Below are 25,643 nucleotides of genomic sequence, written 5' to 3'. Positions count from 1 at the left end.
TCCACCACAAGGCTTAAGGGTTGGGATTGAGTTTCCCCAAGATCGAGAAAAAATTCTGACATATATGTTTGATAAACGGTAAATGAGTGAATGAAGAATATTGTGCATTTTTTGTTTGTCATTACTAAGCATGGTATGGTAGAGTAGAGCAGAATACTGAACAGTACTTGAATCACTTTTACTTTTCAAAGGTTTGATTAAGATGTTTTAAAATATATATATATTAATATTGAAAGTATAAAATATTTGGGCTCAGTGTGATTATCCCCAGGGAATACGCCAGACCCAGGACAGCAATTCTAGCCAAATCCAATCAATTAGCGGTGGTTGCCTGGAGCAGAGTTAAGTAAGCTAAGGTTTGTGCCACAATAGATTAACAATGTCTGCTAAAGTGTTAGATTACGAATAGACCCCAAATGACTCGTGTTTCCCATCCCATTCTTGCTCCATAAGTTAGTCATTTGGTTTCCTTAAAAACTTTTCATTTTTTAAAATAAATTTATTTATTTTATTCATTTATTTTTGGCTGCAATGGATCCTCGTTGCTGCGTGTGGGCTTTCTCTAGTTGCAGTGAGTGGGGGTTACTCTTCAGTGTGGTGCACAGGCTTCTTCTCATTGCAGTGGCTTCTCTTGTTGCAGAGTATGGGCTCTAGGCATGCAGGCTTCAGTAGTTGTGACACACGGGCTCAGTAGTTGCGGCTCATGGGCTCAGTAGTTGTGGCTCATGGGCTCAGTAGTTTTGGCACGCGGGCTCTAGAACGCAGGCTCAGTAGTTGTGGCACACGGGCTTAGTTGCTCCACAGCATGCGGGATCTTCCCGGACCAGGGGTCAAACCCGTGTCCCCTGCATTGGCAGGCTGATTCTTAACCACTGCGCCACCAGGGAAATCCCAAAACTTTTCATTTTTTTGTCTTATGTGAGTTACAGAAAGAAAAATTCCATTTCAATGAAGATTTCCATTAGTTGAGCTTGGTTAATCAAAGATTTACTGAATTCAAGTAAAAAAGAAGGCAAAGGTTGTGTCGAGGGAATAGAGGGTTGCTCTGCTTTCTTTATTCTCTATTTCAGAATATTAACTATCCTGGCTGAAAAGATAGGGCAGATTCAACTGCCTGCCTTAAAATTCCAGTGCATGTTTTATTAAAGGACTAGTTCTGTGTCTGGACAGAGCAACATACCCAGTAGGGCCTTGGAGAAGAGGAAAATCAGCACACGCGTCAGTGAAAAACCGGAGGCGGGGGAAGGATAGGAACTCTTTGTAAAGACCGATTTCCAAAGTTTACACTAAAAGTTTTGAGGCTAGACCCAGGGAGAGGCTGAACAGCAGTGGCCCACAAACCTCCGAAAGCAAATGCAGCACCCTCACCTCACGTGAGTAGCGAACCAAAATAACTGCCTTTTAAAGGTTTAAAATATAGTTCAAGAAATGAGATATAAATGCAAACATTATCATACAAGTTTTGTTATACCTGTTGTAAGAAAAGTATAGTAGAGTACGCACCCTCTTTGTCGGGATGCAAGCTGTTTACGGTCCCGCTCCGGCTACATTTTTGTTGACGTAGGTTGGAGTCCCAGGGCGGGTGTCGGCAGTTCTCCTAAAGCCCTTAAATCGGGTCCTCAATTGACAACCCACGTAAGTCAGCTCGGAAACGTCAAAATGCGCACTTTTTCTGGAAAAGCGCGGGAGAGACGCCGGCTAAAGCCCCGCCCCAACACGTCACTCCAGGCCCCACCCCCCGCAGGCTCTGGGGCAGGCGCACTCCGGAGTCTCGGGGACCAACTTAAACCAAGTACTGAGCAGATGCCAGAGTTCTTTTTAACCACGGGGGCCCCTGTCCTGAGCATGCGCAGTGAGATAGGGGCCTCGTAGTGTGGTTACTCTTTTTATTTCTAACCTCCTGGATTGTCCGGCGTCCGGCTCAGGTTCATTTTCTCCATCTCTTAGTGGAAGTCACTTCGCCTAAAGTAGGAGTTGCTGTTAAACGTGCTCCTCCCATTAAACTACCACTCTGCTCTTAGAGGCGGGTCGCATCTTTTAGGCAGCCGGTCCTGACAGATATGAAAAATAATTGGCGTATGATAGCACTTAGGGTCCGCCGACTAAGCCACATAACAAAATCACTTTACAAAAAAATACTCTGCTTTGTTCCGTACTATATGCTTCATAAGACTCAGAAGACGTTTTATTGCCCCCAAGTCAGTGAGAAAGCTACCTCTTTTTAGTAACAAGGACCTGTAGTATAAGCTGCGCAGGCGCGAGCCGCCCGGCCGCTGTGAGGCGCGGGAGAAGCCGGAGTGCCCGCTTTCCTAGCGTTGTTCCCTTGTTGAAACAGGCTTCTGGCCTGGGTCCGGGGCCGCCATGGGGAAGGTGAATGTGGCCAAGTTGCGTTACATGAGCCGGGATGACTTCAGGGTCCTGACCGCGGTAAGAAGTTCGCCGTTTTTCCCTCTCCCCTGTCCTTTTCCACCGCGCGTGCTCTTCCTCTTCCTCCAAGTTTGCTGGGAGCTGAGCGCGCTTTAGGCCCTGGAACGCGGCCGAGGGTGGGAATGGGGAAAAGACCGGAGAGTCGGGTTTTTCAAAAGCCTTTGTTCAGAAGCTTTTTATCTTCCCCCACGTAAAGCAAAGACCCTTCTTTTCCTTCCTATTTTGCTCCCCTTCTCCAGAGCCACATCGAATCTCTGTAGCCTGGGAAGCTTCTCTGATCCTGGGCTTCTGACCAGCTGAGAAGGGTTTAAGACTCCTGGAGAGTAATTGATAGCATTGAGTTCCCTACTCACAGATTGAGTCACATAGCATTCCTTCAGTTTCATTCAACCCACACATACTTATCGGATATGTAGTAACAGTTTTAGAGAATTCCAGGGGTTACAGGACGAAGGAGGCAAATCATCAAGTAAACGAATAAATAAGGGATAATATTAAGATAATAAGTGCTGTGAAGATGATAAAGCGAATAACGGAATAGAGACCTCTCATGGTGGAGACAGGTAGCCTGTTTAAATTGTTTAGTCAGAGGGCTTCCCTGGTGGCGCAGTGGTTGAGAATCTGCCTGCTACTGCAGGGGACATGGGTTCGAGACCTGGTCTGGGAAGATCCCACATGCCAAGGAGTAACTAGGCCCGTGAACCACAAATTACTGAGCCTGCGCGTCTGGAGCCTGTGCTCCGCAACAAGAGAGGCCGCGACAGTGAGAGGCCAGCGCACCGCGATGAAGAGTGGCCCCCGCTTGCCGCAACTAGAGAAAGCCCTCGCACAGAAACGAAGACCCAACACAGCCAAAAATAAATAAATAAATAAATTTAAATTGTTTAGTCAGGGAAGACTGCCTGAGTGCAAGAATCTTGTCTGTTTTTATAAAGTTCCTGGTATTTGGTAGGTACTGAATAAATATTTGCTAAGTAAGAGAAAGAATGCGGGGCGGGCATAACAGCTGAATGAGAAGGAGCCGGTCCAGTGAAGTCCTTGGAAAGAATTGAAGGGAGAGGAAGCAACTGTGGTGAGTGCAAAGGCCCCGAGGCAGGAACAATTTCTGAAGACTAGAAAGGCCAGTGTGGCTGGAGCATAGTGAGCAAGAGGCTGAAGAGTTGGAGATGTAACTGGGAAAGGTGAGAGCCAGATCATGTGCTATAGATAGTCATGCAGGCTTGGTAAAGAATTTGGAATATATTCTAAGTATAGGGGAGCCAGTGAATGTTGTTAAGCAAGGAAGTGACAAAAACGGATTTTATGGTCTTAGTCTTATAGCACAAAGATCAACACATAGATTAGGCATTTGCAGAATAAAACACATTTATTTAGGAGCTGTTATCTTTTGCTTAAATAGGCATTTCTTAAGGCATAAACTATCAAATGCAAATTCAGTGTAAAATTTGGAAGGCACTTTTTTCTCCTTCCATAGATTCTGAAATTCAGCCAGACTTTCTCTAAATACCTACTGTCAAAAGATACCTTCCTTCTCTACTTCCTCAGCACATTAACTCACTCCTTAATGCCTCTGACAGAAATAGGGGAATCAAGAGAATGTTAGAGGCTGGGAGAAACAGAACAAAGCATGGAAGATGAGTTAAGTTTAAAGTGTGAGGTTTTGGTTGGGACATCAAAACGATGCCAGATTTATCTTCCAAAACTTTATTTTTGCAATTCTTAAGTTCTTTTTGAAGCTCACCAAGGAATGGCCTAATTCATTAAATATTTCAGTCTCAGTTGAGTCTTACTAGTCTTGGTATCAGTGGCCACCTTTCCTTGACCATCTTTCCTTTACTTCTCTGGCATCTCCTACATCAATAATCATACTTTGACTGGCTGCCCTTACCTTTCAGTGTGAATTCTCCCCCCACCAAATTCCGTCCCTTATCCCTCCTTTTTCTTCCATTATCTCTCGCTTAATGATCACATCCACTTTATGACTTTATCTCTTACCTCCATCAAGTAATTGACGATTTTTTCCCTGTAGTTATGACTTCATTCCCAAGTGCAGATCAGCCTTTCCAATTTTCCTTAAACATCTTCATCTGAAGTACCTTCCATGAAGGACCTTCCAACACCTCAGATTCAGTGTGCTCATATCGAATTAATCAACTTTGTCTACCCCTTCACTCCTTTCCCAAACTCCATTAAAATAATAATTATCACTGTCTTAAAGCCTCTTCTTTCTTTTCACTTCACCTTTGACTCTTCATTCACTTTACCCTCCCACATCCAGTGCCAATCTCTCCCATACTAATTTCTTTAATTCTTTCCCTCCATTACCACCACCTCTTCCCTGTCCTGGCTTCTGTTTCCTCTGGCCTAGACTGTTGTCTTAGATCTCCAATACAGCACCTCCAGTTTTTGCCTTCTCTAAACCACTTTGCATATTCCTGCTAGATTAACATCCTTAAAACAACCCTTAAGTCTCCCTTGCCTAAGCATCTTCATGAGTTTCCTACTTTCCTCAGTATAAAATCTAAAACTTTTGGTCTACATTTCAGGTCCTTTCATATCTTCTCATTAAATACCTTCTTAATAAATACCTGGAATATCTGTAGTTATTAAACACAAATATTTGGATGTCAATACGTATTTGGTACATACCATATGTTAGTAACTATGTTAAGCACTCACAATTCATACTCTTGAAGTGCATATAGTATAGTAGAGAGAGAGAGAGAGAGAATATGAATATCAATGATTATATACCAAATTGTGATTTAAAATATGTCTAGAGAAGGTAATAATTATGTCTCACAATTGGTTGGGAAACTGCATGGTCAGGAAAGTTTTACGGAGAAGTTAAGTTTTTCACAAGGTTTTGGTAGACGACAGCTCTATGTTGATTATGATTGCATTTTGATTTCTTCAATTGCAGGTTGAAATGGGCATGAAGAACCATGAAATTGTTCCCTGCAGTTTGGTTGCTTCTATAGCCAGCCTTAAACATGGTGGTTGTAATAAAGTTTTAAGAGAACTAGCAAAACATAAACTTATAGCTTGGGAGCGAACCAAAAGTAAGTATTTGAGGCACCGTTTGTGATTTTCCATGTAACTGGCTTCCCCCAGAGCAGGTATTCCAAAAGGCAGGTGGAAGCTGCCAGACTAGGAAAGCACCAGACATAGAACTGACACAGTACACTTCTACCATGTTCTATTGGTCAGAGCAATCACAGGGCCCACCCAGATCCAGGAGGCTAGAGAAGTAGCCTCCATTTCCTCTTAGGGGATTAGCAAGTTCCAATTGCAGAAGAGCAAGTGGGATTAAGATATTGTTGCTGTCTTTGGCAAGTACAGTCTGCCAAAGGACTCTAGAGCATAACCTCTCAAACCATAGCGGTGAGGGATGAGTTTCTCTTTTTCCACCTATTATGGATCCATACCTTTATAAAATAATAAAAATAATTACTAGAAAAATGAAATAAAAAACTGACAAAATACAGGCACAAATTCCTTCTTACTAGAATTGAAGACATAAAATAACTTAGTCAAATTGATACAAAAATTTTTGAACCACTTAATTTCAGTTTCTATAACTTGTCACAGACTAGTAACAAACATTTATAGACTGGTGTCAGTCTGTAGGTTACACTTCGAGTAACACTGCTCTAGAGAAGAAATAAAAATTACAGCAAGAAATGCCAAAACTCATAAGCCTGGGTAGCCAGTCTTTTTCCAGCTAAGACTTCCTTTGTTTAAATTTTTCTCTTGACCTGATGTGACTTGATGGTACAGTGTAACTAAAATGTGGTCTTTCTCATTTGATTTTGTCTAGCTGTCCAGGGCTATCGGTTGACAAATGCAGGCTATGATTACCTAGCTTTGAAAACACTTTCTTCTAGACAGGTGGTTGAGTCTGTTGGAAACCAGATGGGTGTTGGCAAAGAATCTGGTAAGTGCTGATAGTACTATTGAGTGCATTTTATTTGCTTTAGTTTATGTTTCCCCTTGAGAAAGGATTCATCTTTTCTATTTTTCTAACTAAACAGTAAATTAAAAAGTTGGCTGAAAGCAATACAGATTTTGAAATTACCCTTAGTTTAGTAAATTACTGTTTTTCCATAAGTCTATCACTGAAAGTTCAGTTATACCAAGAATCGGTTTTCCTCTAATAACTGAAATCTTTGGCAAATACTTTATTTGTTCTTATTTTAATATCTGATAAATTGAACATTTGTAATAATTTTTAAAAGTATCACAAGGGGGCTTCCCTGGTGGCGCAGTGGTTGGGAATCTGCCTGCAAATGCAGGGGACATGGGTTTGAGCCCTGGTCCAGGAAGATCCCACATGCCACGGAGCACCTAAGCCCATGTGCCACAACTACTGAGCGTGTGCTCTAGAGACCACGAGCCACAGCTACTGAGCCCACGTGCACAACTACTGAAGCCTGCGCACCTAGAGTCTGTGCTCCACAACAAGAGAAGCCACCGCAGTGAGAAGCCCATGCACTGTAAACGAAGAGTAGCCCCCGCTCACCGCAACTAGAGAAAGCCCATGTGCAGCAACGAAGACCCAGTGCAGCCAAAAATAATAAATAAATATTAAAAAGAAAAAAAAGTATCACAAGGAAGTTATAAAAACCACACTTTCCATCACAGCAATATGATCAACAGGGCAAAGTTAGGTATGTGTAGAACCACAGAAAAAAATTCTAAAATAGCATTAAACAAATACCTATGTACTGGTTTTTTATGTGTGGTAAAAATAAAGAACAGAAAGATTTTCTTTATGCCGTGCTCTCTTATACACTGCTTTTTGTCCTACAAAGTTTATGCTGTATAGTTACATAATTTAAACTGAGAGAGCAAAAAAATTAAAATTAGAAGTAAAAGAACTATTAGGAAACCTATTCCAAAGGAGGTTGTTTTGGTACTTCATATGGTTTGTATGTCCACTATATTAATATCCAGAGTATGGTATATGTTTAATAAGTAATATTAGAGTTACTAAATACGGGAGTGTGTGTGTGTAAAAATGTATAAAATGATGTAATGAAACACCTCTTTTTCCTCTTAATTTTTTTATGTCCAATTTTTTTCAATTAAAAAAATGGCTTTCTTTTAATTTTTAAGAACTTCATTACTTGCAAAACAGAGTACGGTAAAAAGTGAATCTTAACTCCTAACCCAGGTCTCCATCTCCTGTTACTACTTCCCAAAGCTGTCACTATTTATTAATATTGTACATATCCTAGAAATATTCTATGTAAATACAAGTATATAATGTATTGAGGATGTACGTATATACATTCACATATCTTTTTAATCATAGGTGAAAGCAAACAGTACTTACAATTCTACACCTTGATTTTTTTCCACTTGGTACATCCCTGACATCATTCATATCAGCAGAGGTGTCTTTCTTGTAGTTGCCGAGTATTACAGTCTTAGAAATTAAATTATTAGAGTTAAAGTTATGTACATTCAAAATTTTGATATTACCGAATTTCCTTCCAAATTGTGTCAATTTATAATCTCACGAACATGAGAGGCTGTTTCTCTCATGAGTAATTAGGACATGTTCTGAATGTTAGTATTAAAATAGCAACTTGTTTGATAGAATATTTATGGGAAGATCTCCATTCTGATTATTATAGGATTATATTCGGATACTCAGTATTTATTCATTGAAGCAATTTAAGAATTGAACTTCACATTGTTGAAAAGAAAGAATTTTTTTCTTTTTGGCCCTGCTGTGTGGTATGCAGGATCAGTTCCCCAACCAGGGATCGAACCCATGCCCCCTGCAGTGGAAGCGCAGAGTCTTAACCACTGGACTGCCAGGCAAGTCCCATGTTGAAAAGGAAGATATTATTAATCACTGCTCGTACATGTAGGACACTAAGGAACAATTAGATGTATTCCCACTAAATGGAATTGAGCATTGAGCATCTTTGGAAGCAATAACCTTTGACACTTTTGCATCCCTGTTTTCTTTTGTAGTAGATATTACATGTCATCATTTTGTATTGTAATTAAAATTACAATAAAAAGAATTTTGCTGAATGGTAAGTATTTCTGGTTATTAGGAAAGATAAAATTTGGTACAAATAAAACCAAAGTTAGAAAATTGGAATTGTTTAAATTTACTGGAATAAAAATATAATAATGATCCTTTTAAAATTTTGACTCTAGATATTTACATTGTTGCAAATGAAGAAGGGCAGCAATTTGCATTAAAGCTTCACAGACTGGGAAGAACCTCCTTTCGAAATCTGAAAAACAAGCGTGATTATCATAAACACAGGCATAACATGTCTTGGCTTTATTTATCTCGTCTCTCTGCCATGAAGGAATTTGCTTATATGAAGGTATTTTTAATAGTTTTATATTTTTAAGCAAACAATATGTGTAGTTAAAAGGCTGTAGTGACATGCATCAGCCTGTTGCTTCCACATCTCCCTACTCCCAGTCCTCACAGTCACTTTTAACTCTTTTGACTATTTCTGGTATTTGTTTTTCTCGTGGTTTCCTTCTATGCAAAGGTATTTTTAGCTGTTATAAATGCATAAAGGCAACTTGTATTCTACAATATTAACAAGATAGAGTAGCCTGAAATAACTAGTGATGTAATTGCCTCACAAATGTGTATGTGTGAATGTAAATCTATACCTGTCTATACATATGTCTGTCTCTAATTGAAAACACCAGATAACTACCTTCTGTAGAAACCTTAGTCTCTCAGGTAAGTTGACTGGTATTTTTTTTCCCCACAATGGAAGAAATGTCAATTTATGAATTTGTATGTATATTGGAAATGGTAAAAGTCTTTAGTTTTTAACGTTTTACCTTCCAAATTAAGTTCAACATAGATTTACTAAATATCTTTAATAATAACCAAATTAATTATCTTCACTAATAATTTAAATTAGAAAATAACTGCATTCTTATTATTCTCTCCAGTAGGATTTATTTGTTATAACTTATCGTTTTAAAATTTTGAATTATTAAAAGTCACTCCAGTGTATGACCTGTTGTTTCTTGGGAGTTTCAGTTTGATGTTCTTTGAGTAGGTTATTTTAATTCATGTGCTTAAATTTTTAGTAATCCTGAGGGAAGAATCCTCAAGGCAGTATAAGTAAGTGATATCGATACCATACATATTGTGTTTTTTGTGTTATATCAATGGTTTGTATCCTGTGATAGTCAGTAAGTAGGCAGTTTGGTAGGAATTGTTACACATTTCCCCCAAACTATATTAAGTGTCTTCTCGGTGTGTTTATATGAAGGCACAGGAATAGAGCCTGGTTGTGGATAAATATGCTTCTTAAATTTATTCTCTCTTTTCCTAAGCAAAAATAAGATAAGATTGAGCTATAACTTAAGGGTTAAGCTATGGTACAAGGGCTAGACCACTATGACAATAGTTAGAGTTGTTGCATACTGTTGAGCTGCCAAAGCATGTTCAAAACCATTTGGATTTAAAAATAACAAATATATGGCCAAGCAGACAATCTTTGGGGAGAGGGAAATAGTTCAGTTCCTGTCCAAAGAAGGTAGGAAGTAGAGTAGACAGCTCTTAAAATTAACCCTGTTAATAAGCATATATTGAGTGTCAGCTGTGTCCCTACCTCTATATTAAGTTTTTTGTTGGGGGAGGTGAACAGTGGATACCAAAGAAATAACAAGTGCAGTGTGGGTTTTAAAGTTGGAAAGATAACATGAACACACCTAAAACAAAGAACAGTTTAAATGTCAAATTATATGTTGAGTTTAGAGAATCTTCTGTAGAGTAGAATGATCGATGAAGGAGGTTTCATATGTGAGTGGGAGTTGAGTAGAGTAATGGAGTTGCACATGATTTGTCTGTAAGGAAAAGACAATAAGACAGTGTACTGGGGGCTTCCCTGGTGGCGCAGTGGTTGAGAATCTGCCTACCAATGCAGGGGACACGGGTTTGAGCCCTGGTCTGGGAAGATCCCACATGCCGCGGAGCAACTGGGCCCGTGAGCCACAATTACTGAGCCTGCGCATCTGGAGCCTGTGCTCCGCAACAAGAGAGGCTGCGATAATGTGAGGCCCACGCACTGCGATGAAGAGTGGCCCCCACTTGCCACAACTAGAGAAAGCCCTCGCACAGAAACGAAGACCCAACACAGCCATAAATAAATAAATAAATAAAACCCAAAAAGTTAAAAAAAAAAAAAAAAAAGACAGTGTACTTTGCAAAGGAGCCAGAATGGCAAAGACATGAATATTAGTGTGAGCCCTGTGTGTATGGGGACAGTCACTAAGGTGACTGTCTTGATCACACTCCAGAGTGTTTATTGGACAGAGTATTGAGAGAACTAGGACTGGATAAGTGGATTAAAGAGTTTTGAAAACTAGGAAAAGTTATTCAAACTGAAGTCGATATTTACAGCCATTGTTTTTTTAAAATGGAGCATTGACACAAGCGTCTTAGTCGGTACTGGTACACTGAAGAAAGGTTTGGTGTGGTAGCAAGAACTAGAACCACTGTTGGCGTGATTCAGGTATCAATGACAAAGGCCTGCTTAGAAATGGTGGCATTCCAAATGGCAGAGGGCATAAATCTAAGATATTTTGAAGAAAGTAATACAACAGGCCTTTGTAAGCAATAAGATAGAAAAAGTTAAACATAGGGTAAAAAATGGATTTATGGATGGTGGGTAGTAACATTTGACTCAGACTACTACAGTGTTTATTTGTGACTACAGTGACTGTTTGTCACATAATAGATTTATATTGTATATTGGGGTCTGAAGAAAAAGGTCAGTGCTGTATAAACTGAAATGCCTAATATATTGGAATATTTCATTTCCTGATACACCAGAAGACAGAATATTTCCTAAATCACAATTTATTTCCATTTGAATTTTTTAAGCACACTCCCAGTAAATGACAGAAACTTACAAAATAGAAGATATACATATCGTAAGAGACTAAACTTCTTGAAGGCGGAGACATTTTCACACTCATTTTTGTAACCCTAGCACAGTGTATAATATTTAGTAAATGTTCAGTAAATGAATGTTTGGTAAAAAAGTGAATTACAAAAACTGGTTTACAATGTTGTTTTTATGTACAGCTCATTCTGTGCTGTGAATAAGCCATACATAAATAATCATGTGTTAACTGTAATTTTGTAAAGGCTTATATGTTTTTTTTCTGGTTGTGGACAGGTATATTTAATTTTATTGTTCCCTAAAAATTAATGACCTCTTCATTACTTTTTACCTGTTTTGCTATATTTTAGGCATTGTATGAAAGGAAATTTCCAGTTCCAAAGCCAGTTGATTATAATCGCCATGCAGTGGTCATGGAACTCATAAATGGCTATCCTCTGTAAGTATAATTCTTTAAACCTTGAGTCCTAATAAATAATTGTAAGGTTCAGTTTTTAAAAATAAATTTTTTTTCTATAAATGGAATATTGCTTCTGGGAGGTTAGAAATTAACATAAAGTAGTAGACTTAAAGGCAAATTGAAAATTCAGTTTCATTCTAACAATATGGATTTTATACTCTGACTCAATCAGTAAATAAACAGTCTAGTATGTGCCAAGAGCTGTTCTAGGCTCCCCAGTAAACAAAACAAAGTCCCTGCCCTCATAGAGCTTACATTCTGATGGAAGGAAACTTGCAGGAAATAGCTAAACAAGGAAATATTTGATACGTCAGATGGTGGTAAATGCCATGCATAAAAATAAAGTGGGGTAAGGGGGACAGGAAGTGTTGAGGTGGGTGGGTGTAGGAGGCTGCTGTTTTACATGGGGTGACCAGGAAAAGTCTCCTTCATAAGGGGATTTTTGAGCAGAATCCTGAAAGAAGAGAGAGGAAATCATGCAGATTCTAACATTTAGGAACATTTCAGGCAGAGGCAAGAGCAAATGCGTAAATCCTGGAATGGGAGTATGCCTGCATGTTCAGGAAACAGAAGGCCACTGTGGCTGGAGCTGAGTGAGTAAGGGGAGAAATTGTAAGTGATGAGATCACAGAGGCAGCAGACGATTTGTAAGCCATTGCAAGGATGTTTTATTTATTTATTTTGTTGGGGAGGATATATTTGAGATATAACATTCAGTAACTTTAAGGTTGATTTGATACATTTATATTTCTTAATGTGATTGCCATTGTAGCAATAGTATAAGGACTATTTTGATTGAGACAGGAAACCATTGGAGGATTTTTTTTTTTTTTTTTTGGTGGCAGTGAAAATTCCAGGTCCTAACCACTGGACTGCCAAGGAACTCCCTGCCATTGGAGGATTTTGAATTGAGAAGAGACATGATCTGACTAATGTTTTAATGGCATCACTCTGGCTACTGTATTGAAAATAGACTAAAAGGAGACTAGGACAGGATTAGGAAGAAAAGTTAGGAAATTATTGTAATAATGCAAGCAAGAGATGATGGTAGTTTAGATCAGAGTGGTAGATGTGAAGGTGATGAAAAGTGGTCAGATTTTGGATATGTTTCACAGTCAGGGCCTACATGATTTGTTTGGGATTGGATATTGATATAAAGGAAGGGGCAGGTAAGGATAACACCAAGATCTGGGGCCTGAATAACTGGAGGGATAAAGTTGCTATTTACAGAAATGGGAAAGACTGCAGGAAGACAGTTTGGCATTAGAGGGTGGGGCAGAATCAGAGGTTCAGTTTGGGACATGGTAAGTTAGAGATGCCCAGAAGCTCAGAGAAGTCTAGATTAAAGTCTGTATATGAGCCTGTATGAGATCACCAAGAATGGTTAAGATTATAGGTTTTAGGATTAACCTTTGAGGAGCTCCAAAATTTATACGTCAGGGAAAAGCTGAAGAACTAGCTAAAGAAACTAAGAAGGAATGATCAGTGCAGAAAGAGGACAGCCTGAAGAGTTAGTGTACCAAGGGTCAAGTGAAAGGAGCTGCTTCAAGGAGCGGGAAGAGGTTAACTGACAGACCAGATAATGATGAAGGTAGAGAATTGACCATTGGGTATAGCAACATGTAAGTCATTGGTACTATTTCATTGGAACAAGGTTGAATGAAAGCTTGTTTGAAATGGGCTCATTAGAGTGCTCATTAAATTGGAGAAAGCACAAGTAGAGGAGTTTGGCTGTTAAGATGAAAGAAAGAATGTGGTGTACTGGAAAGAAGATACAGAATTGAATGGGTTGTGGCTTTTTTTTTTTTTTTTTTTAAAGCTGTTATGTCTGTATGCTGATAGGATTGAAGAGAAAACTGCTAGGGAGACGTGATGAAATGGAAATAATATTTAAATGTAAATACACACATGCTTGCTTTCATTAAAATCATAAATGAGGACAAATAACCATTTTCATACTTACACTTTCAGATGTCAGATACACCATGTTGAAGATCCTGCATCAGTATATGATGAAGCTATGGAACTAATTGTTAAACTTGCAAATCATGGGCTGATTCATGGAGATTTCAATGAATTCAATCTCATTTTGGATAAAGATGACCACATCACCATGATCGATTTTCCACAAATGGTTTCAACTTCTCATACCAATGCTGAATGGTATATTCTGGATGTAACTGTGTTTATGTGTGATGCAGTCATTTTTTATTTATTAATAATTTTTCAGCTTTGTCATACTGTCATTGGGGTTAATAACTGGTTTGAAGTGGCTGATCTTAAGAGTCTAAAAATTTGGGATTTTATTTAAGGATATCAAAATGCTCTGATTTTCCCCCTAAGAATTTTTCTTACTCCTCGGTATTTTAAAAGTGAAAAAAAATGCACTTTGATACAGTTTTTAAAACCTATTCATTAAAATAATTCTGTATATTAGAAATCTGAAGAAACTGCCTACTTTTATAATCATCAAAAGAATTTGAATTACTCTTGTAACCTGACAGACTTTCGAAAGTCAAACTTTCTCAGCCATGGAACTCTTTATTCAAACAAATGTTTAGGTGGAAGCTCTTTTTTTTTTTTTTTTTTTTATTTTTGAGTTGGGATTCGAATGTTATTTTAGGGCTATTCAATACCATCGTAGTTTATTTTATTTATTTATTTATTTATGGCTGTGTTGGGTCTTTGTTTCTGTGCGAGGGCTTTCTCTAGTTGTGGCAAGCGGGGGCCACTCTTCATCGTGCTGCGCGGGCCTCTCACTATCGCAGCTTCTCTTGTTGCAGAGCACAGGCTCCAGACGCGCAGGCTCAGTAATTGTGGCTCACGAGCCCAGTTGCTCCGCGGCATGTGGGATCTTCCCAGACCAGGGCTCGAACCCGTGTCCCCTGCATTGGCAGGCAGATTCTCAACCACTGCGCCACCAGGGAAGGCCTAGAAGCCCAATTTTTAAAACAAAATCCTGCTCAGAAGAAGTAGGGACATAGAAGGAGGAACCCTAGAACCACATCTTCTCTGCCTTTCCCCTTTTCTCTCTGCTTCATGGTTGCCTCCAAGAGGGCTTCACCAGGCATAACTTAATAATTTTTTATGGCCTTGATGAAGTTGTGGTTTTGTACTGAACTCGGTTACCAGACCGGTAATATCTCTTATGTTGTTTTTAGCTTTTATTTTGTTAAGAGAAAGGAATTCACGTAAAACCTCATCCCTGACACAGGGCAGAATCACTTCATATACTGTGATAATCTTATTTCTCATATTACTTGACCATTTAAACAGCCAAATTGTGAAATATGACAGGATATTTTCCTTCATGTGTTTGTATTCTATGATGCAATTGAGTGTAATCAAATTAAGGTTGAGTATTTTTTTCTCCTGTTCTCTCAATTCCATGTCATCCTGTCTCTTAATTCTCCCTTTCTGGAAACCTTCTAGAGAATTCAATCTGTTCTGGCTGCTTTATGGTAGCCTAAAAAGCAACCTGATATTCAAAGGTCCTTCTACTCTCAGTCCAGATTAACATGTCTCCAGATAACCATTTATAAGCCACAGCATTACTTATCTCCTATAGATGTTTACTGCATATTAGTTAATGGGTAATAAAGATAATATAAACATAACATTAGTCCCCAAACTTTTTCGTATGAGTCACTAGTTTATTTTTATCTTCAGCTTTCCCAGTTGACTAGAGGTTCTAGTGCACATAGCTGAAGCTGATGGGAACTATAACCAGACAGACTGGAAACTAGAGAAAGAAAGTAGAAATCTGCCCCCAAACTGCAGGCCCTTATCTTTTTTTCTGGGATTCACATATATGTCTGTCACAGTATGGGAAAACCTTGAGTTTTCTAACCATAAGAACTGTATACAGGCTTCCCTGGTGGCGCAGTGGTTAGGAATCTGCCTGCCGATGCAGGGGACACGGGTTCAAGCCCTGGTCTGGGAAGATCCCACATGCCGCGGAGCAACTGGGCCCGTGAGCCACAACTACTGAGCCTGCGCGTCTGGAGCCTGTGTTCTGCAACAAGAGAGGCTGCGATAGTGAGAGGCCCGCGCAGCGCGATGAAGAGTGGCCCCCACTCGCCACAACTAGAGAAAGCCCTCGCACAGCAACGAAGACCCAACGCACCCAAAAATAAATAAATAAAAATAAATAAATTTATAAAAAAAAAAAAAGAAGATACTTCTTTAAAATTTAAAAAAAAAAAAAGAACTGTATGCCATTGACAGCTTATAGTCCTTATTCCTGGGCTTTTAATTTTTCAAACACCAACAGCTGATTTGTTTCTTTTTTCTTTTGAGTAACATCCTTTTCTCTTTCATGTTAACAATAAGAATGTCATAACAAATAACAAGGATGTTGTCATTGGCTAATAAGGAAAAAGATGAACAACAAAGGCTATAAAAAAATTATTCTTGCTTTTGCAGGTATTTTGACAGAGATGTTAAATGCATCAGAGATTTCTTCATGAAACGTTTCAGCTATGAAAGTGAGCTTTTCCCAGCATTTAGTGATATCAGGTTTGTATACTATGTTGCATAAAATGATAGAATTCTGAATACCAGATTTATTTAGTTCTAAAAGTTAACACTTTCATCTAAAAAATTTTCATTATTGTTGTTCAGTATCATTGCTGTATAATATACAAATGAAACTTAAAAACTATGCTTGCCTGTGGTCCATTAACCTTACTGAATTTGGAGGAGGAACCTACTTAGTTTCTTATAAATTCGAGAACTCTTACTCAATATAGGATGCTATGTGAATAAACCATTTTTAAGGAATCAAGCCAAGTGTTTATCAGAAATTGTGTTTTTCCTTTATTCACTATAGGAGCTATCTTTAATTGATTCATGGAACATAATTATGTAAATTCTCACAGCCAAATGTTCTCATTTTGTATACATAGTTAAGATATTTTCTGGTTTGGGATGATTGACATAACTTAAAATCTTTAGCCTCCTCTGAAAGTTAATTTATTAAGTCAGTAGCAACTGAAGTTTGTAACTTTTCTACTAATATCTGTTGCTCTTCACAGTCATTTTATTCCTTTTTTTTTTTTTTTAAGATTTATTATTTATTTATTTATTTAATTTATTTTTGGCTGCATCAGGTCTTAGTTGCGGCACACAGGATCTTTGTTGAGGCATGAGGGATCTTTCCTTGTGGCGTGCAGGCTTCTCTCTAGTTGCGGCGTGCAGGTTTTCTCTTCTCTAGTTGTGGTGCTCAGTCTCCAGGGCGTGTGGGCTCTGTAGCTGAGGCGCATGGATTCCAGGGTGCGTGGGCTCTATTGTTTGCTGCACACAGGCTCTCTAGTTGAGGCGCGAGAGCTAGTAGTTGTGGTGTGCGGGCTTAGTTGCCCTGTGGCATGTGGGATCTTAGTTCCCTGACCAGGGACTGAACCCACATCCCCTGCATTGTAAGGCAGATTCTTTACCACTGGACCACCAGGGAAGTCCCTCACAGTCATTTTATTCTTAAATGACAACCAGCATATGTCCTTTACATTTCTGTAGTTAAGTGATTTAAGTATTACGTTTTAGGCAGAGAAAAACCTTTGAAATATATAAACTGTTAAACTCATTTGAGAGTCGTAGTTTATCAGAACACTAAATACTTAATTCATGTCAGGTGGATTTTTTTTTCTCTAAATGCATAACATTCTTTTTTTTCCTAGGAGGGAGGACTCTCTTGATGTAGAGGTTTCTGCCAGTGGCTACACAAAGGAAATGCAGGCAGATGATGAACTACTTCATCCAGTAGGTCCAGATGATAAAAATACTGAAACAGAGGAGGAATCTGACTTCTCATTTTGTGATGAAGAGATATCAGAAAAAGCAAAGGACTGTAGATCAGATAATGAAAGTGGACAAAACTCTGTAGGTGAATCAGTTGACTGCTGTTACAGATCATCTGGAGACCGTGAACGAATAAGGGAAGACAGTTTGTCAGAGAACAGTGCTGATGCACATAGTTTTGAAATGACTGAATTCATTCAACCTTTAGAAGAAATAAAAGGGCAGGTTGTTAAAAACAATTCTGTAACTGAGTTTTCTGAGGAGAGTAGCAGAACTGAACATGACACCAGGCAAGATGATAAGACAGGTCAAGGTGGAATCCTCACGGGCTCTGAGGAGTATGAAGATGAGTGCCCTCATAGGATTGCCTTGTCATCAGTAAACAAAGAATTCAGGCCTTTCAGGTATAGACTTCTGTTGATTGGTGTTTTACTTTAATCTGGAGACCTATACTTTGATTCTGGTAAATGAGTGTTTTTTTCAAATGACATGACAGCTATATTCTGCATCATTATGTGCAAAATGAAAGCAAATAACCCTTTTATAGTTAAAAAATAACCCTCTACAATTGAGTTGATGCTAGACAGCCTATTTATTCAATTTTAAGCAGTTCTGCTTTCAAATTCAAACTGATTACTTTCAAATAGTTAATAAGGTCTCTTGATAAGTTGATGAGGTTTTAGATGGATGAATTATTTGTATTTTTTAATAATTATTCATCTAATATATGTTTGGTTAATGTATAGTCCAATAAACATGTAGTAAGTGTGCTCTCTTAAAATATCTACTTACAGTGAATTTTCCCTCGTGCTTTGAACCTTCTGTACTTATTTGTTAATGTACAATTAAAATTACTGTTATTTTTCTTTTAAGATTTTTTTTTTTTTTGACAAGTATTAGTGAATCAGCCTCAGCTTAGATTAGCAAAAGATCTAAAATTTTACTTTTAGATTTGGGGTAGTTTGATGAAATATGGCTTTATGTATTTCAAAGTAGTAATATGATATAAATTAATCAAGCATAATTAACTATTAAAAATTAACTAAATTTTGATTTTAATTTTAGAGATGAAGAAAATATGGAAGATACTAATCAACATAGAACAAGAACTCTGAGTGTTACTTCTAGTGTGTTAAGCTGTTCAACAGTTCCTCCGGTAACTATTCATTCAACATTTCCCAGTGTTATTAGCACTACTGTGGACAGATTATTAAGCTAAGACGCTCTAAGGATTAGATGATGTACAGGACCACCTTGGCCTTTTGGACTTCACATGTTGATAGTATAAAATTGATAACAAGTGCAAATTTAGTAAATAGGAGAGAGGGTTCACTTCGCTTTTAGCTGGAACGATCAGAGCCTTCAGGGAAAACACAGCATGTAAGTTGGCTTGAATTTGAAAGATGAAAATCATAGAAATTTAAATCCAAGGGGGACTTTGTAGATTCTCATGTGATCTTGTCCCTTCATTTTAACAATTAGGAAATTGAGGCTCAGACAAGTTACATGACTTGGCTCAAGATTACTCAGCTAGTGACAGCACTGCACCTTAAATGTGAAAATGCATGAGCTTCGCTAGCTAGCTTGTTCTTAAATTTTGAAAGAGGAAAATAGATAATTGTAAAACTTTAAGTGTCTCAAGCTTTTGTTGGACATTTAGCAACAAATGTCCAAAAGAATTTCATACAGGACATTTTCTGGACAGGATAATGAACGCATAGTCCAGCTCCTACTGATAAGCTTTTATGCCTGCTGGCCATTTCTCCTGGCTACCCGGAAGGAAGAATCAGTTTGTTTCCTTTGTAGATTTTAAGCAGAGATAAAATTACATAATTGGTGTGGTAGGTTTTTTCCTTCTGGTTGAAGGTACTAAGTTGAATACCATTGAAACTAGTTTTTAGTGATAACTTTACTTAAAATGAGCAAAAGAAGAAAATCAGTTTAGAAGGTAGAAAGGAGGAAATCAAATTATTATTTAGAAAGTGAATTCACAAGGAAAGAATTTTGTTTTTTCCTGAACTCATTTTTTAAGTTCAAATATATTGTTAACAAGTTAAAATGTACACCCTGTGGTGGGTAATATGGGACATTTACAAAATTAAATCAGTTATCAAAAAACAAGCTAAAAATAACAGTACTCTGTTTTATTAATATAGTGCACTTTTAGTAGTACTGGTATCTTTACTCGATAATAGAAACATTTGGAACTTGTGAGACCAAAATAAAAGAATAAAATTCTATAAATGCATTGATTTTATATACTCTTTTCTGATGGCCTCATAATTTACCTGATTTTCTGAACATAAAATTTAAGTCTGTGAAATCTTTGAAACATCTTTTAATTATGATGCAAGATAATATCTCCCTTTAAGTATTATCATCTGTCTTGGTTAAGAATTTCTCTCACTTTATGATTGCCTGTCCATTCTTGGCTTTGATATTTTTCTGTACTTATTGAGATGTGTTCACCCTCCTTTCTTTGATTTATCAGATTCAAAACATAAGTGCATTTATATCTAATTATTGGATTGGCCAAAAAGTTCATTAGGGTTTTCCTGTAAGATCTTACAGAAAAGCCCGAATGAACTTTTTGGCCAACCCAATAGAGTGGTGTAAAATTGGCAATTGCATATAAAGAAAAGTTAGATTACTCCTGCTACTTCCTTAAATTCTAAGTTATGCTCTCTTCTGTATATAAATATGATGACACTAACATTGTCTTTAGGTCTTGTCTTTATGCCATTTAACTTACAGCTAACACAAGGAACTTATATTTCAGATGGGGTCAAGCCTATAATAAACTGCATCCATTATAAGATACAAATTTGCCTTTAGTCTAAGGGGGAAAAAGATCTCTTTATGCTGCTTAATCAAAAAGGTTTCTCTCTAATCACTGGAAACAAATTGACCATGTTAACTTCTAATTCTTTTGGAAATTTGGTCATACTATTTTCCTTGAGGTCGTATTCCATTTTTTTTTAAGGGTCAGGAGAAAACAAACTTTTATTACCTTCGTTAATTTGATGATTGTTGTTTTCGTGTCTGCAAAACTAAAAGATTTGCTCTGTGTTCTTTGAAATTGTAAAATCTGTTTCCTCTTTAAAATACTTTTTTTTTTTAATTTTATTTATTATTTATGGCTGTGTTGGGTCTTCGTTTCTGTGCAAGGGCTTTCTCTAGTTGCGGCAAGTGGGGGCCACTCTTCATCACGGTGCACGGGCCTCTCTCTATCACGGCCTCTCCTGTTGCGGAGCACAGGCTCCAGACGCACAGGCTCAGCAATTGTGGCTCACGGGCCTAGTTGCTCCGCGGCATGTGGGGTCTTCCCAGACCAGGGCTCGAACCCGTTTCCCCTGCATTGGCAGGCAGATTCTCAACCACTGCGCCACCAGGGAAGCCCTAAAATACTTTTATAGTTCCCTATTTATTGGCAAAGTTGCCATTTATGAACGCTGTTCTTTCTAATATGTAACAGAATTAAATTCCAGCTAAACATTAAGGTATATTGATTTTAAATAAATACATACACGGCCACCATCAACAGCAACAAACAACAAAACAACAACAAAGTACATGGTTTTCATTCATTTTTTTCATGTACTCCTTGAAATAATACAGAAGTACAGTTGACCCTTGAACAACACTGGTTTGAATATATGGGGTTTTTTAATAGTAAATGCTACAGTCCTATATGATCTGTGGTTGGTTGAATCCGCAGATGCAGAGGAACCTCTGATACAGATAGCTGACTCTAAGTTATACTCAGATTTTTGACTGCGCAGTGGGTCAATGCCCCTAACACACTCGTTGTTCAAGGGTCAACCGTATTTTATTTCACATTTCATCATTTTTTTAAAAAAATATACTAATGTGGATTTTTCTCCCACTTTTTTTAACATGAAAATTAACCTTGTAGAATTTGTAAATTGTTCTGAATTAGGAGGTATATGCATAGTAATTCATTACCTCCTTATCCTTATTTTCTTTAGCTGCTTGATATGATTATCTTATGGTCTCATTGAAGTAAAGAACAAAGGGGAAGTTCAAGCAGACTATTTAGAAAAGAAATTGATTTTTTTTTTCTTGGAACTATCCCGGAGGCCTCTGTCTGAACTCAAGTTTAAATGTGGTTCATGTTCTACTGTTGCCTCAGTCTCCTGTTGGGTACCTTCTTTCCTAGTTTTATCTCTTTTTCTTACTGAGTTTACTTCTTTATGTGGCAGAATGGTTTTTAGTAGTTTTTTGAGTGAATTTGGGTGGGGGAGAGGACTTTTTATTACTAAAAATGTCTTTTTATCGTGTCCTCACACCTGATTGAAAATTTAAGTATTAGAGTTGTGGTTTGGAAATAATTGACCTTCAGAATTCTGAAGGTATTGCTTTGTTTTCTTGGTGATAGTTAAGATGATGCTGATCTGATTCAGGTTTCCGGTCTCCTGCTGGGGTGAGGAGGCTGTGATAGTCTCCTGGCTTCCTGGGGTAGAGAAAAGTCCTAGAGGCCAGTCACTCCTGTTTTAAACTTTCAGCCAATCTTAATGCTTTCAGTAATGAAATTTCTGGGATAGCAACCAGGTGCTTCTAAGACTCTGGCCTTCCTGGAACTGCATCTCCTGGGATATCAGCCTCTGCAGGAACTTGCATTTTTATTCTTCTGTTTTGCTTTCCCTTCTTTTACCTTTCCTCCCACTGAGAATCATTGGACTAAAATAAAGAGGGATAACTTGTTAAAGCCTGTCTGCCTAACTATGTAAAATATCCGAAGTCTGCATTTAACTTATCTGATCCAGAGTTTTATATTATACATATACAGTCCAAGAAACAGTGCGTTAGGCAGACTAGTTTTTCTAGCTCCTTTTTACCTCTCAAATCCATTAATCTTTAATTTTTTAACTTGACAGATTTTTAATAAATGCTTCTTTGTGCCTAGCATAGGTTGGGGCATATTAAGAAGAGACCCTTGCTTCAACCCTTTCAGCGTTCAACTTTTTTTAGGAGAGAGGTTGGATGATGCAAGATTATACACAATTAAACAACAGGCTGCTTCAGAGGAAAAAAAAATTATGTGAACGGAATATTCAGATTTTTTTCTTCATCTTGTAAGTCATTTGACATTGGCAGCCTGTGTCTTAAGTGATAAGAAATAATTTGAATTTATGATCATTCACCGTGTGAAAACATACTGTTTCTCCCAGAAACTGTATGAGGACTTTTCCATGAGTAACTGCTGCCATCAGGTCATCTCTACACCTGAAGTTACGAAGGCACTCTTGCGTATATTTGACCAGTAGTAAATGCTTTCAAACATAATTTTCCACTACAAAACCATGCCTCCCTTTACCTAGAAAGCAAAGGAATAAGCAGGTTTTTTTGGTTTTGTTTGTTTGTTTCTGTTTTCTTTCCATCTTGTTGGGTTTGGGTTTTGGGGTTATGGTTGGTTGGTTTTTCCCAGTGTTCCTGATAGACACTAGGTGGCACTATGATGATTTGTTATTTAAAGAAATGTGACTATTCACTACTATATGCTACTTTTTGCTGTAATCTGTATTTCTGTTAGGAATTTAATTCCTCCTATTTTATAACAGTTTGGTGTTTTATTTTATTGCTGTTTAATATAGTACTGTCAGCGTTTGGAATTTTTAAAACTCATGCTTTTAACAGAAATTTGAAAAATATTAGCAATGTAAATCTTTGTTTTATTGAATATTTACTCCTTATCAAAATGGTCAGTTATCAGTGATACTAATTCATGAAATCTTTCCAGGAATTGGTGAAACAGAAGGTGAAGCGTCAGTTGACAAAACAGCAAAAATCAGCTGTGAGACGACGATTACAGAAAGGAGAAGCAAATATATTTACAAAGCAACGGAGAGAAAGCATGCAAAATATTAAATCAAGTTTGGAAGCAGCTAGCTTTTGGGGAGAGTAATATATTTAAGAACTTGAATATTTTTCAAAAAGTTACTATCATCCCTTTTTAAGCCACCTTTAGTATTTTTTGGACCAAGGCAGATATATATATAAATAGATAAGTAAACCCTCTTTCATCAATAAATTTGACTCATTCAGTACATGTCTTCTAAAGAATAACTATAGTAATTCTGCTAAAGCAACCCAGTTTTCCAAGTAATTTTTTGTTAGGAATATTTGAGTATTTTTAAAAATCTAAATATCACTGTTTTTGCTGGGTTTTGTTCTCTACCACAAACAGGTAGATTGCTTGGATTCATATTCCAGCTTTTCCACTTACTAGTGGAAACAACCTTAGGCAAGTCTTATTTCTCTCTCCCTCTTTCTCTCCTTCTCTGCCTCAGTTTTCTTAGTGTTAAAATTCGGTTTATAACTACTTTGTAGCCTTGTTTTGAGGATTGTATGAGACAATGCACAGAAAACACTTAGAACAATGCCTAGCACTTTAAAGTGTAGCTATTGGAATGGTAATTATAATGATGTTTATCTTTCAGAAAATCTGCTAATGACTTGGTTGCATTTTATTTAGCCACAGGCAGAATTCACTGCCATACATATTTTTTTTTTAGTCTCTAGTATTAAGGATAAGCCAGCAATGTCTCCTTTTATTTTCTGCTACTTAAATTGGTAATGTGGTCATGGGAACAGAAACTTGAGATAGTCACACCATGACTTTTACAGTTTCCAGTTTTTATGCAGCCTGAACAGAAGTAGAAGACTTAAGGGTGGGGGGAAGTAGAAGGGATGAGAAGTGAACAGTTCTTTCTGATATTCTTAACTGGGTGGGTCAAGAACATATTTCACGTCAAAGATAACAAATATAGTTGACCCTTGAACAACGTGGGTTTGAACTGCGAGGGTCCACTATACACGGATTTTTTTTCAATAAATACATACTACAGTACTGCATGATCTGAGGTTGGCTGAATCTGTGGATGCGGGAGGGCTGATTGTAAAGTTATAGGTGGATTTTCAACTGGATTGGGGGTCATCGTCCCTAATTAGGCCCCGCGTTCAGCTGTACTCACTTCACTGGGTGCAGGAAAAAAGAAAATACGTAAGGCATGGTTTCTCCCTCAAAGACTTTATAATCTAGTGAGATGTGAAAGTGGGTTCTTAGGTACATGTACCTGATGATAATCCAGTCTCTTCAACAACAGCATGGCCCAGAAGAGGGATGTCACCTGCAGTGAAAGATGGCCACTAGATGGCAGTGTCGCCCCACAGTCACCAGCCAGGATGTCTTTGAATTACTTTCATCTGTAGTTAGCATTGGCCAGGAGATACATCAGCAGATTCTTTTCCAAGATTGACAAAGACAGCAGATTCCCTTTAACCTTTGCAAAATTAATTCTGCTGTTCCTTCACAAGACCTATCTAATAAATTCACTGTAATAATACAGATGCAAGAAAATGTCAAATCTAATTCCCTTGAAAATTATACTAATTTTGAAAGTATTTACATAGCTTTGAATTTTAGGTATGTCTTTAAATTCAGATATTCATTTTTTATAATCTACTTTAAAGCATTTTAATAACAATGTTGAAGACAGCATAATAGAACCACAGAATATTTATTTTGGAATACATTTTCTTATAGTAAAAGTTTCAAAAGCAATTTGGGAAACTATATGACTTCACCCTACTCAGCTTTATTCAGTTGACTCAGTCCACTTTTTGGGTACCTATTACATAAAAAGCTTAACTACTATTTGAGGAACTTAGAAGGCAAATAAACATAGTGCTTACCCTTAATAGCCTAAGATTTCCTGTGAGTTACAGAACAAATTAGTCAAATGTACAAACCTAAACAAATTATTCTGGGTCCAATCACAGTGATTTTTAAAAGATGTTTTTGAGTAGCCATCATTTAGAAATTAGAGGCTTTGCCTTAATCAGACAAGATGTAACCCTCACATTTTAAAACATCCATAATAATAAGAAAAAATTTTAAGTCTACTACTAATATAGTAAAACTGTATTGTGACTCAAAACACTTGTTGAATCTGGGAGTTTCAAATTTAAATCCTGGTTCTACCACTTCTCAGGTACCTTCTGTAGCCTCTGTAACCTCGCTTTTT

At 37.5% G+C, this 25,643-nt stretch overlaps 1 protein-coding gene and 1 long non-coding RNA gene across 2 annotated transcripts in view; one reads left to right on the top strand and one right to left on the bottom strand.

The window, feature by feature from the left end:
• The window catches only part of LOC132363706 (uncharacterized), a 490,033-nt gene extending 488,305 nt beyond the window's left edge, over positions 1-1,728 (bottom strand). Inside the window, exon 1 of the long non-coding RNA XR_009502644.1 lies at positions 1,504-1,728. This is a non-coding gene — a long non-coding RNA (uncharacterized LOC132363706). The remainder of the gene's footprint in view (positions 1-1,503) is intronic.
• Positions 1,729-2,266: 538 nt separating this feature from the next.
• RIOK2 (RIO kinase 2) lies at positions 2,267-24,471 on the top strand. The gene is made up of 10 exons (XM_059916822.1): positions 2,267-2,427; positions 5,351-5,489; positions 6,248-6,364; positions 8,608-8,783; positions 11,690-11,778; positions 13,771-13,962; positions 16,225-16,317; positions 17,475-17,999; positions 18,661-18,751; positions 23,357-24,471. The coding sequence occupies exons 1-10, from the start codon at positions 2,362-2,364 to the stop codon at positions 23,519-23,521; spliced, it is 1,653 nt and encodes a 550-aa protein (XP_059772805.1). The 5' UTR covers positions 2,267-2,361; the 3' UTR covers positions 23,522-24,471.
• Positions 24,472-25,643: the final 1,172 nt, after the last annotated feature.

The sequence above is a fragment of the Balaenoptera ricei genome, chromosome 3 (assembly GCF_028023285.1).
Source record: "Balaenoptera ricei isolate mBalRic1 chromosome 3, mBalRic1.hap2, whole genome shotgun sequence".
Classification (NCBI taxonomy): domain Eukaryota; kingdom Metazoa; phylum Chordata; class Mammalia; order Artiodactyla; family Balaenopteridae; genus Balaenoptera; species Balaenoptera ricei.
Note: the sequence above shows the minus strand (reverse complement) of the source record. Positions and strands in the feature narration are given on the sequence as shown.

Coding starts and splice junctions, on each gene's coding strand:
- RIOK2 (XM_059916822.1), top strand. CDS start 2,362: ATGGGGAAGGTGAATGTGGCCAAGTTGCGTTACATGAGCCGGGATGAC. Junction 6,365..8,607: donor GGGTGTTGGCAAAGAATCTG/GTAAGTGCTGAT, acceptor TTTTGACTCTAG/ATATTTACATTGTTGCAAAT. Junction 13,963..16,224: donor TCTCATACCAATGCTGAATG/GTATATTCTGGA, acceptor TTGCTTTTGCAG/GTATTTTGACAGAGATGTTA.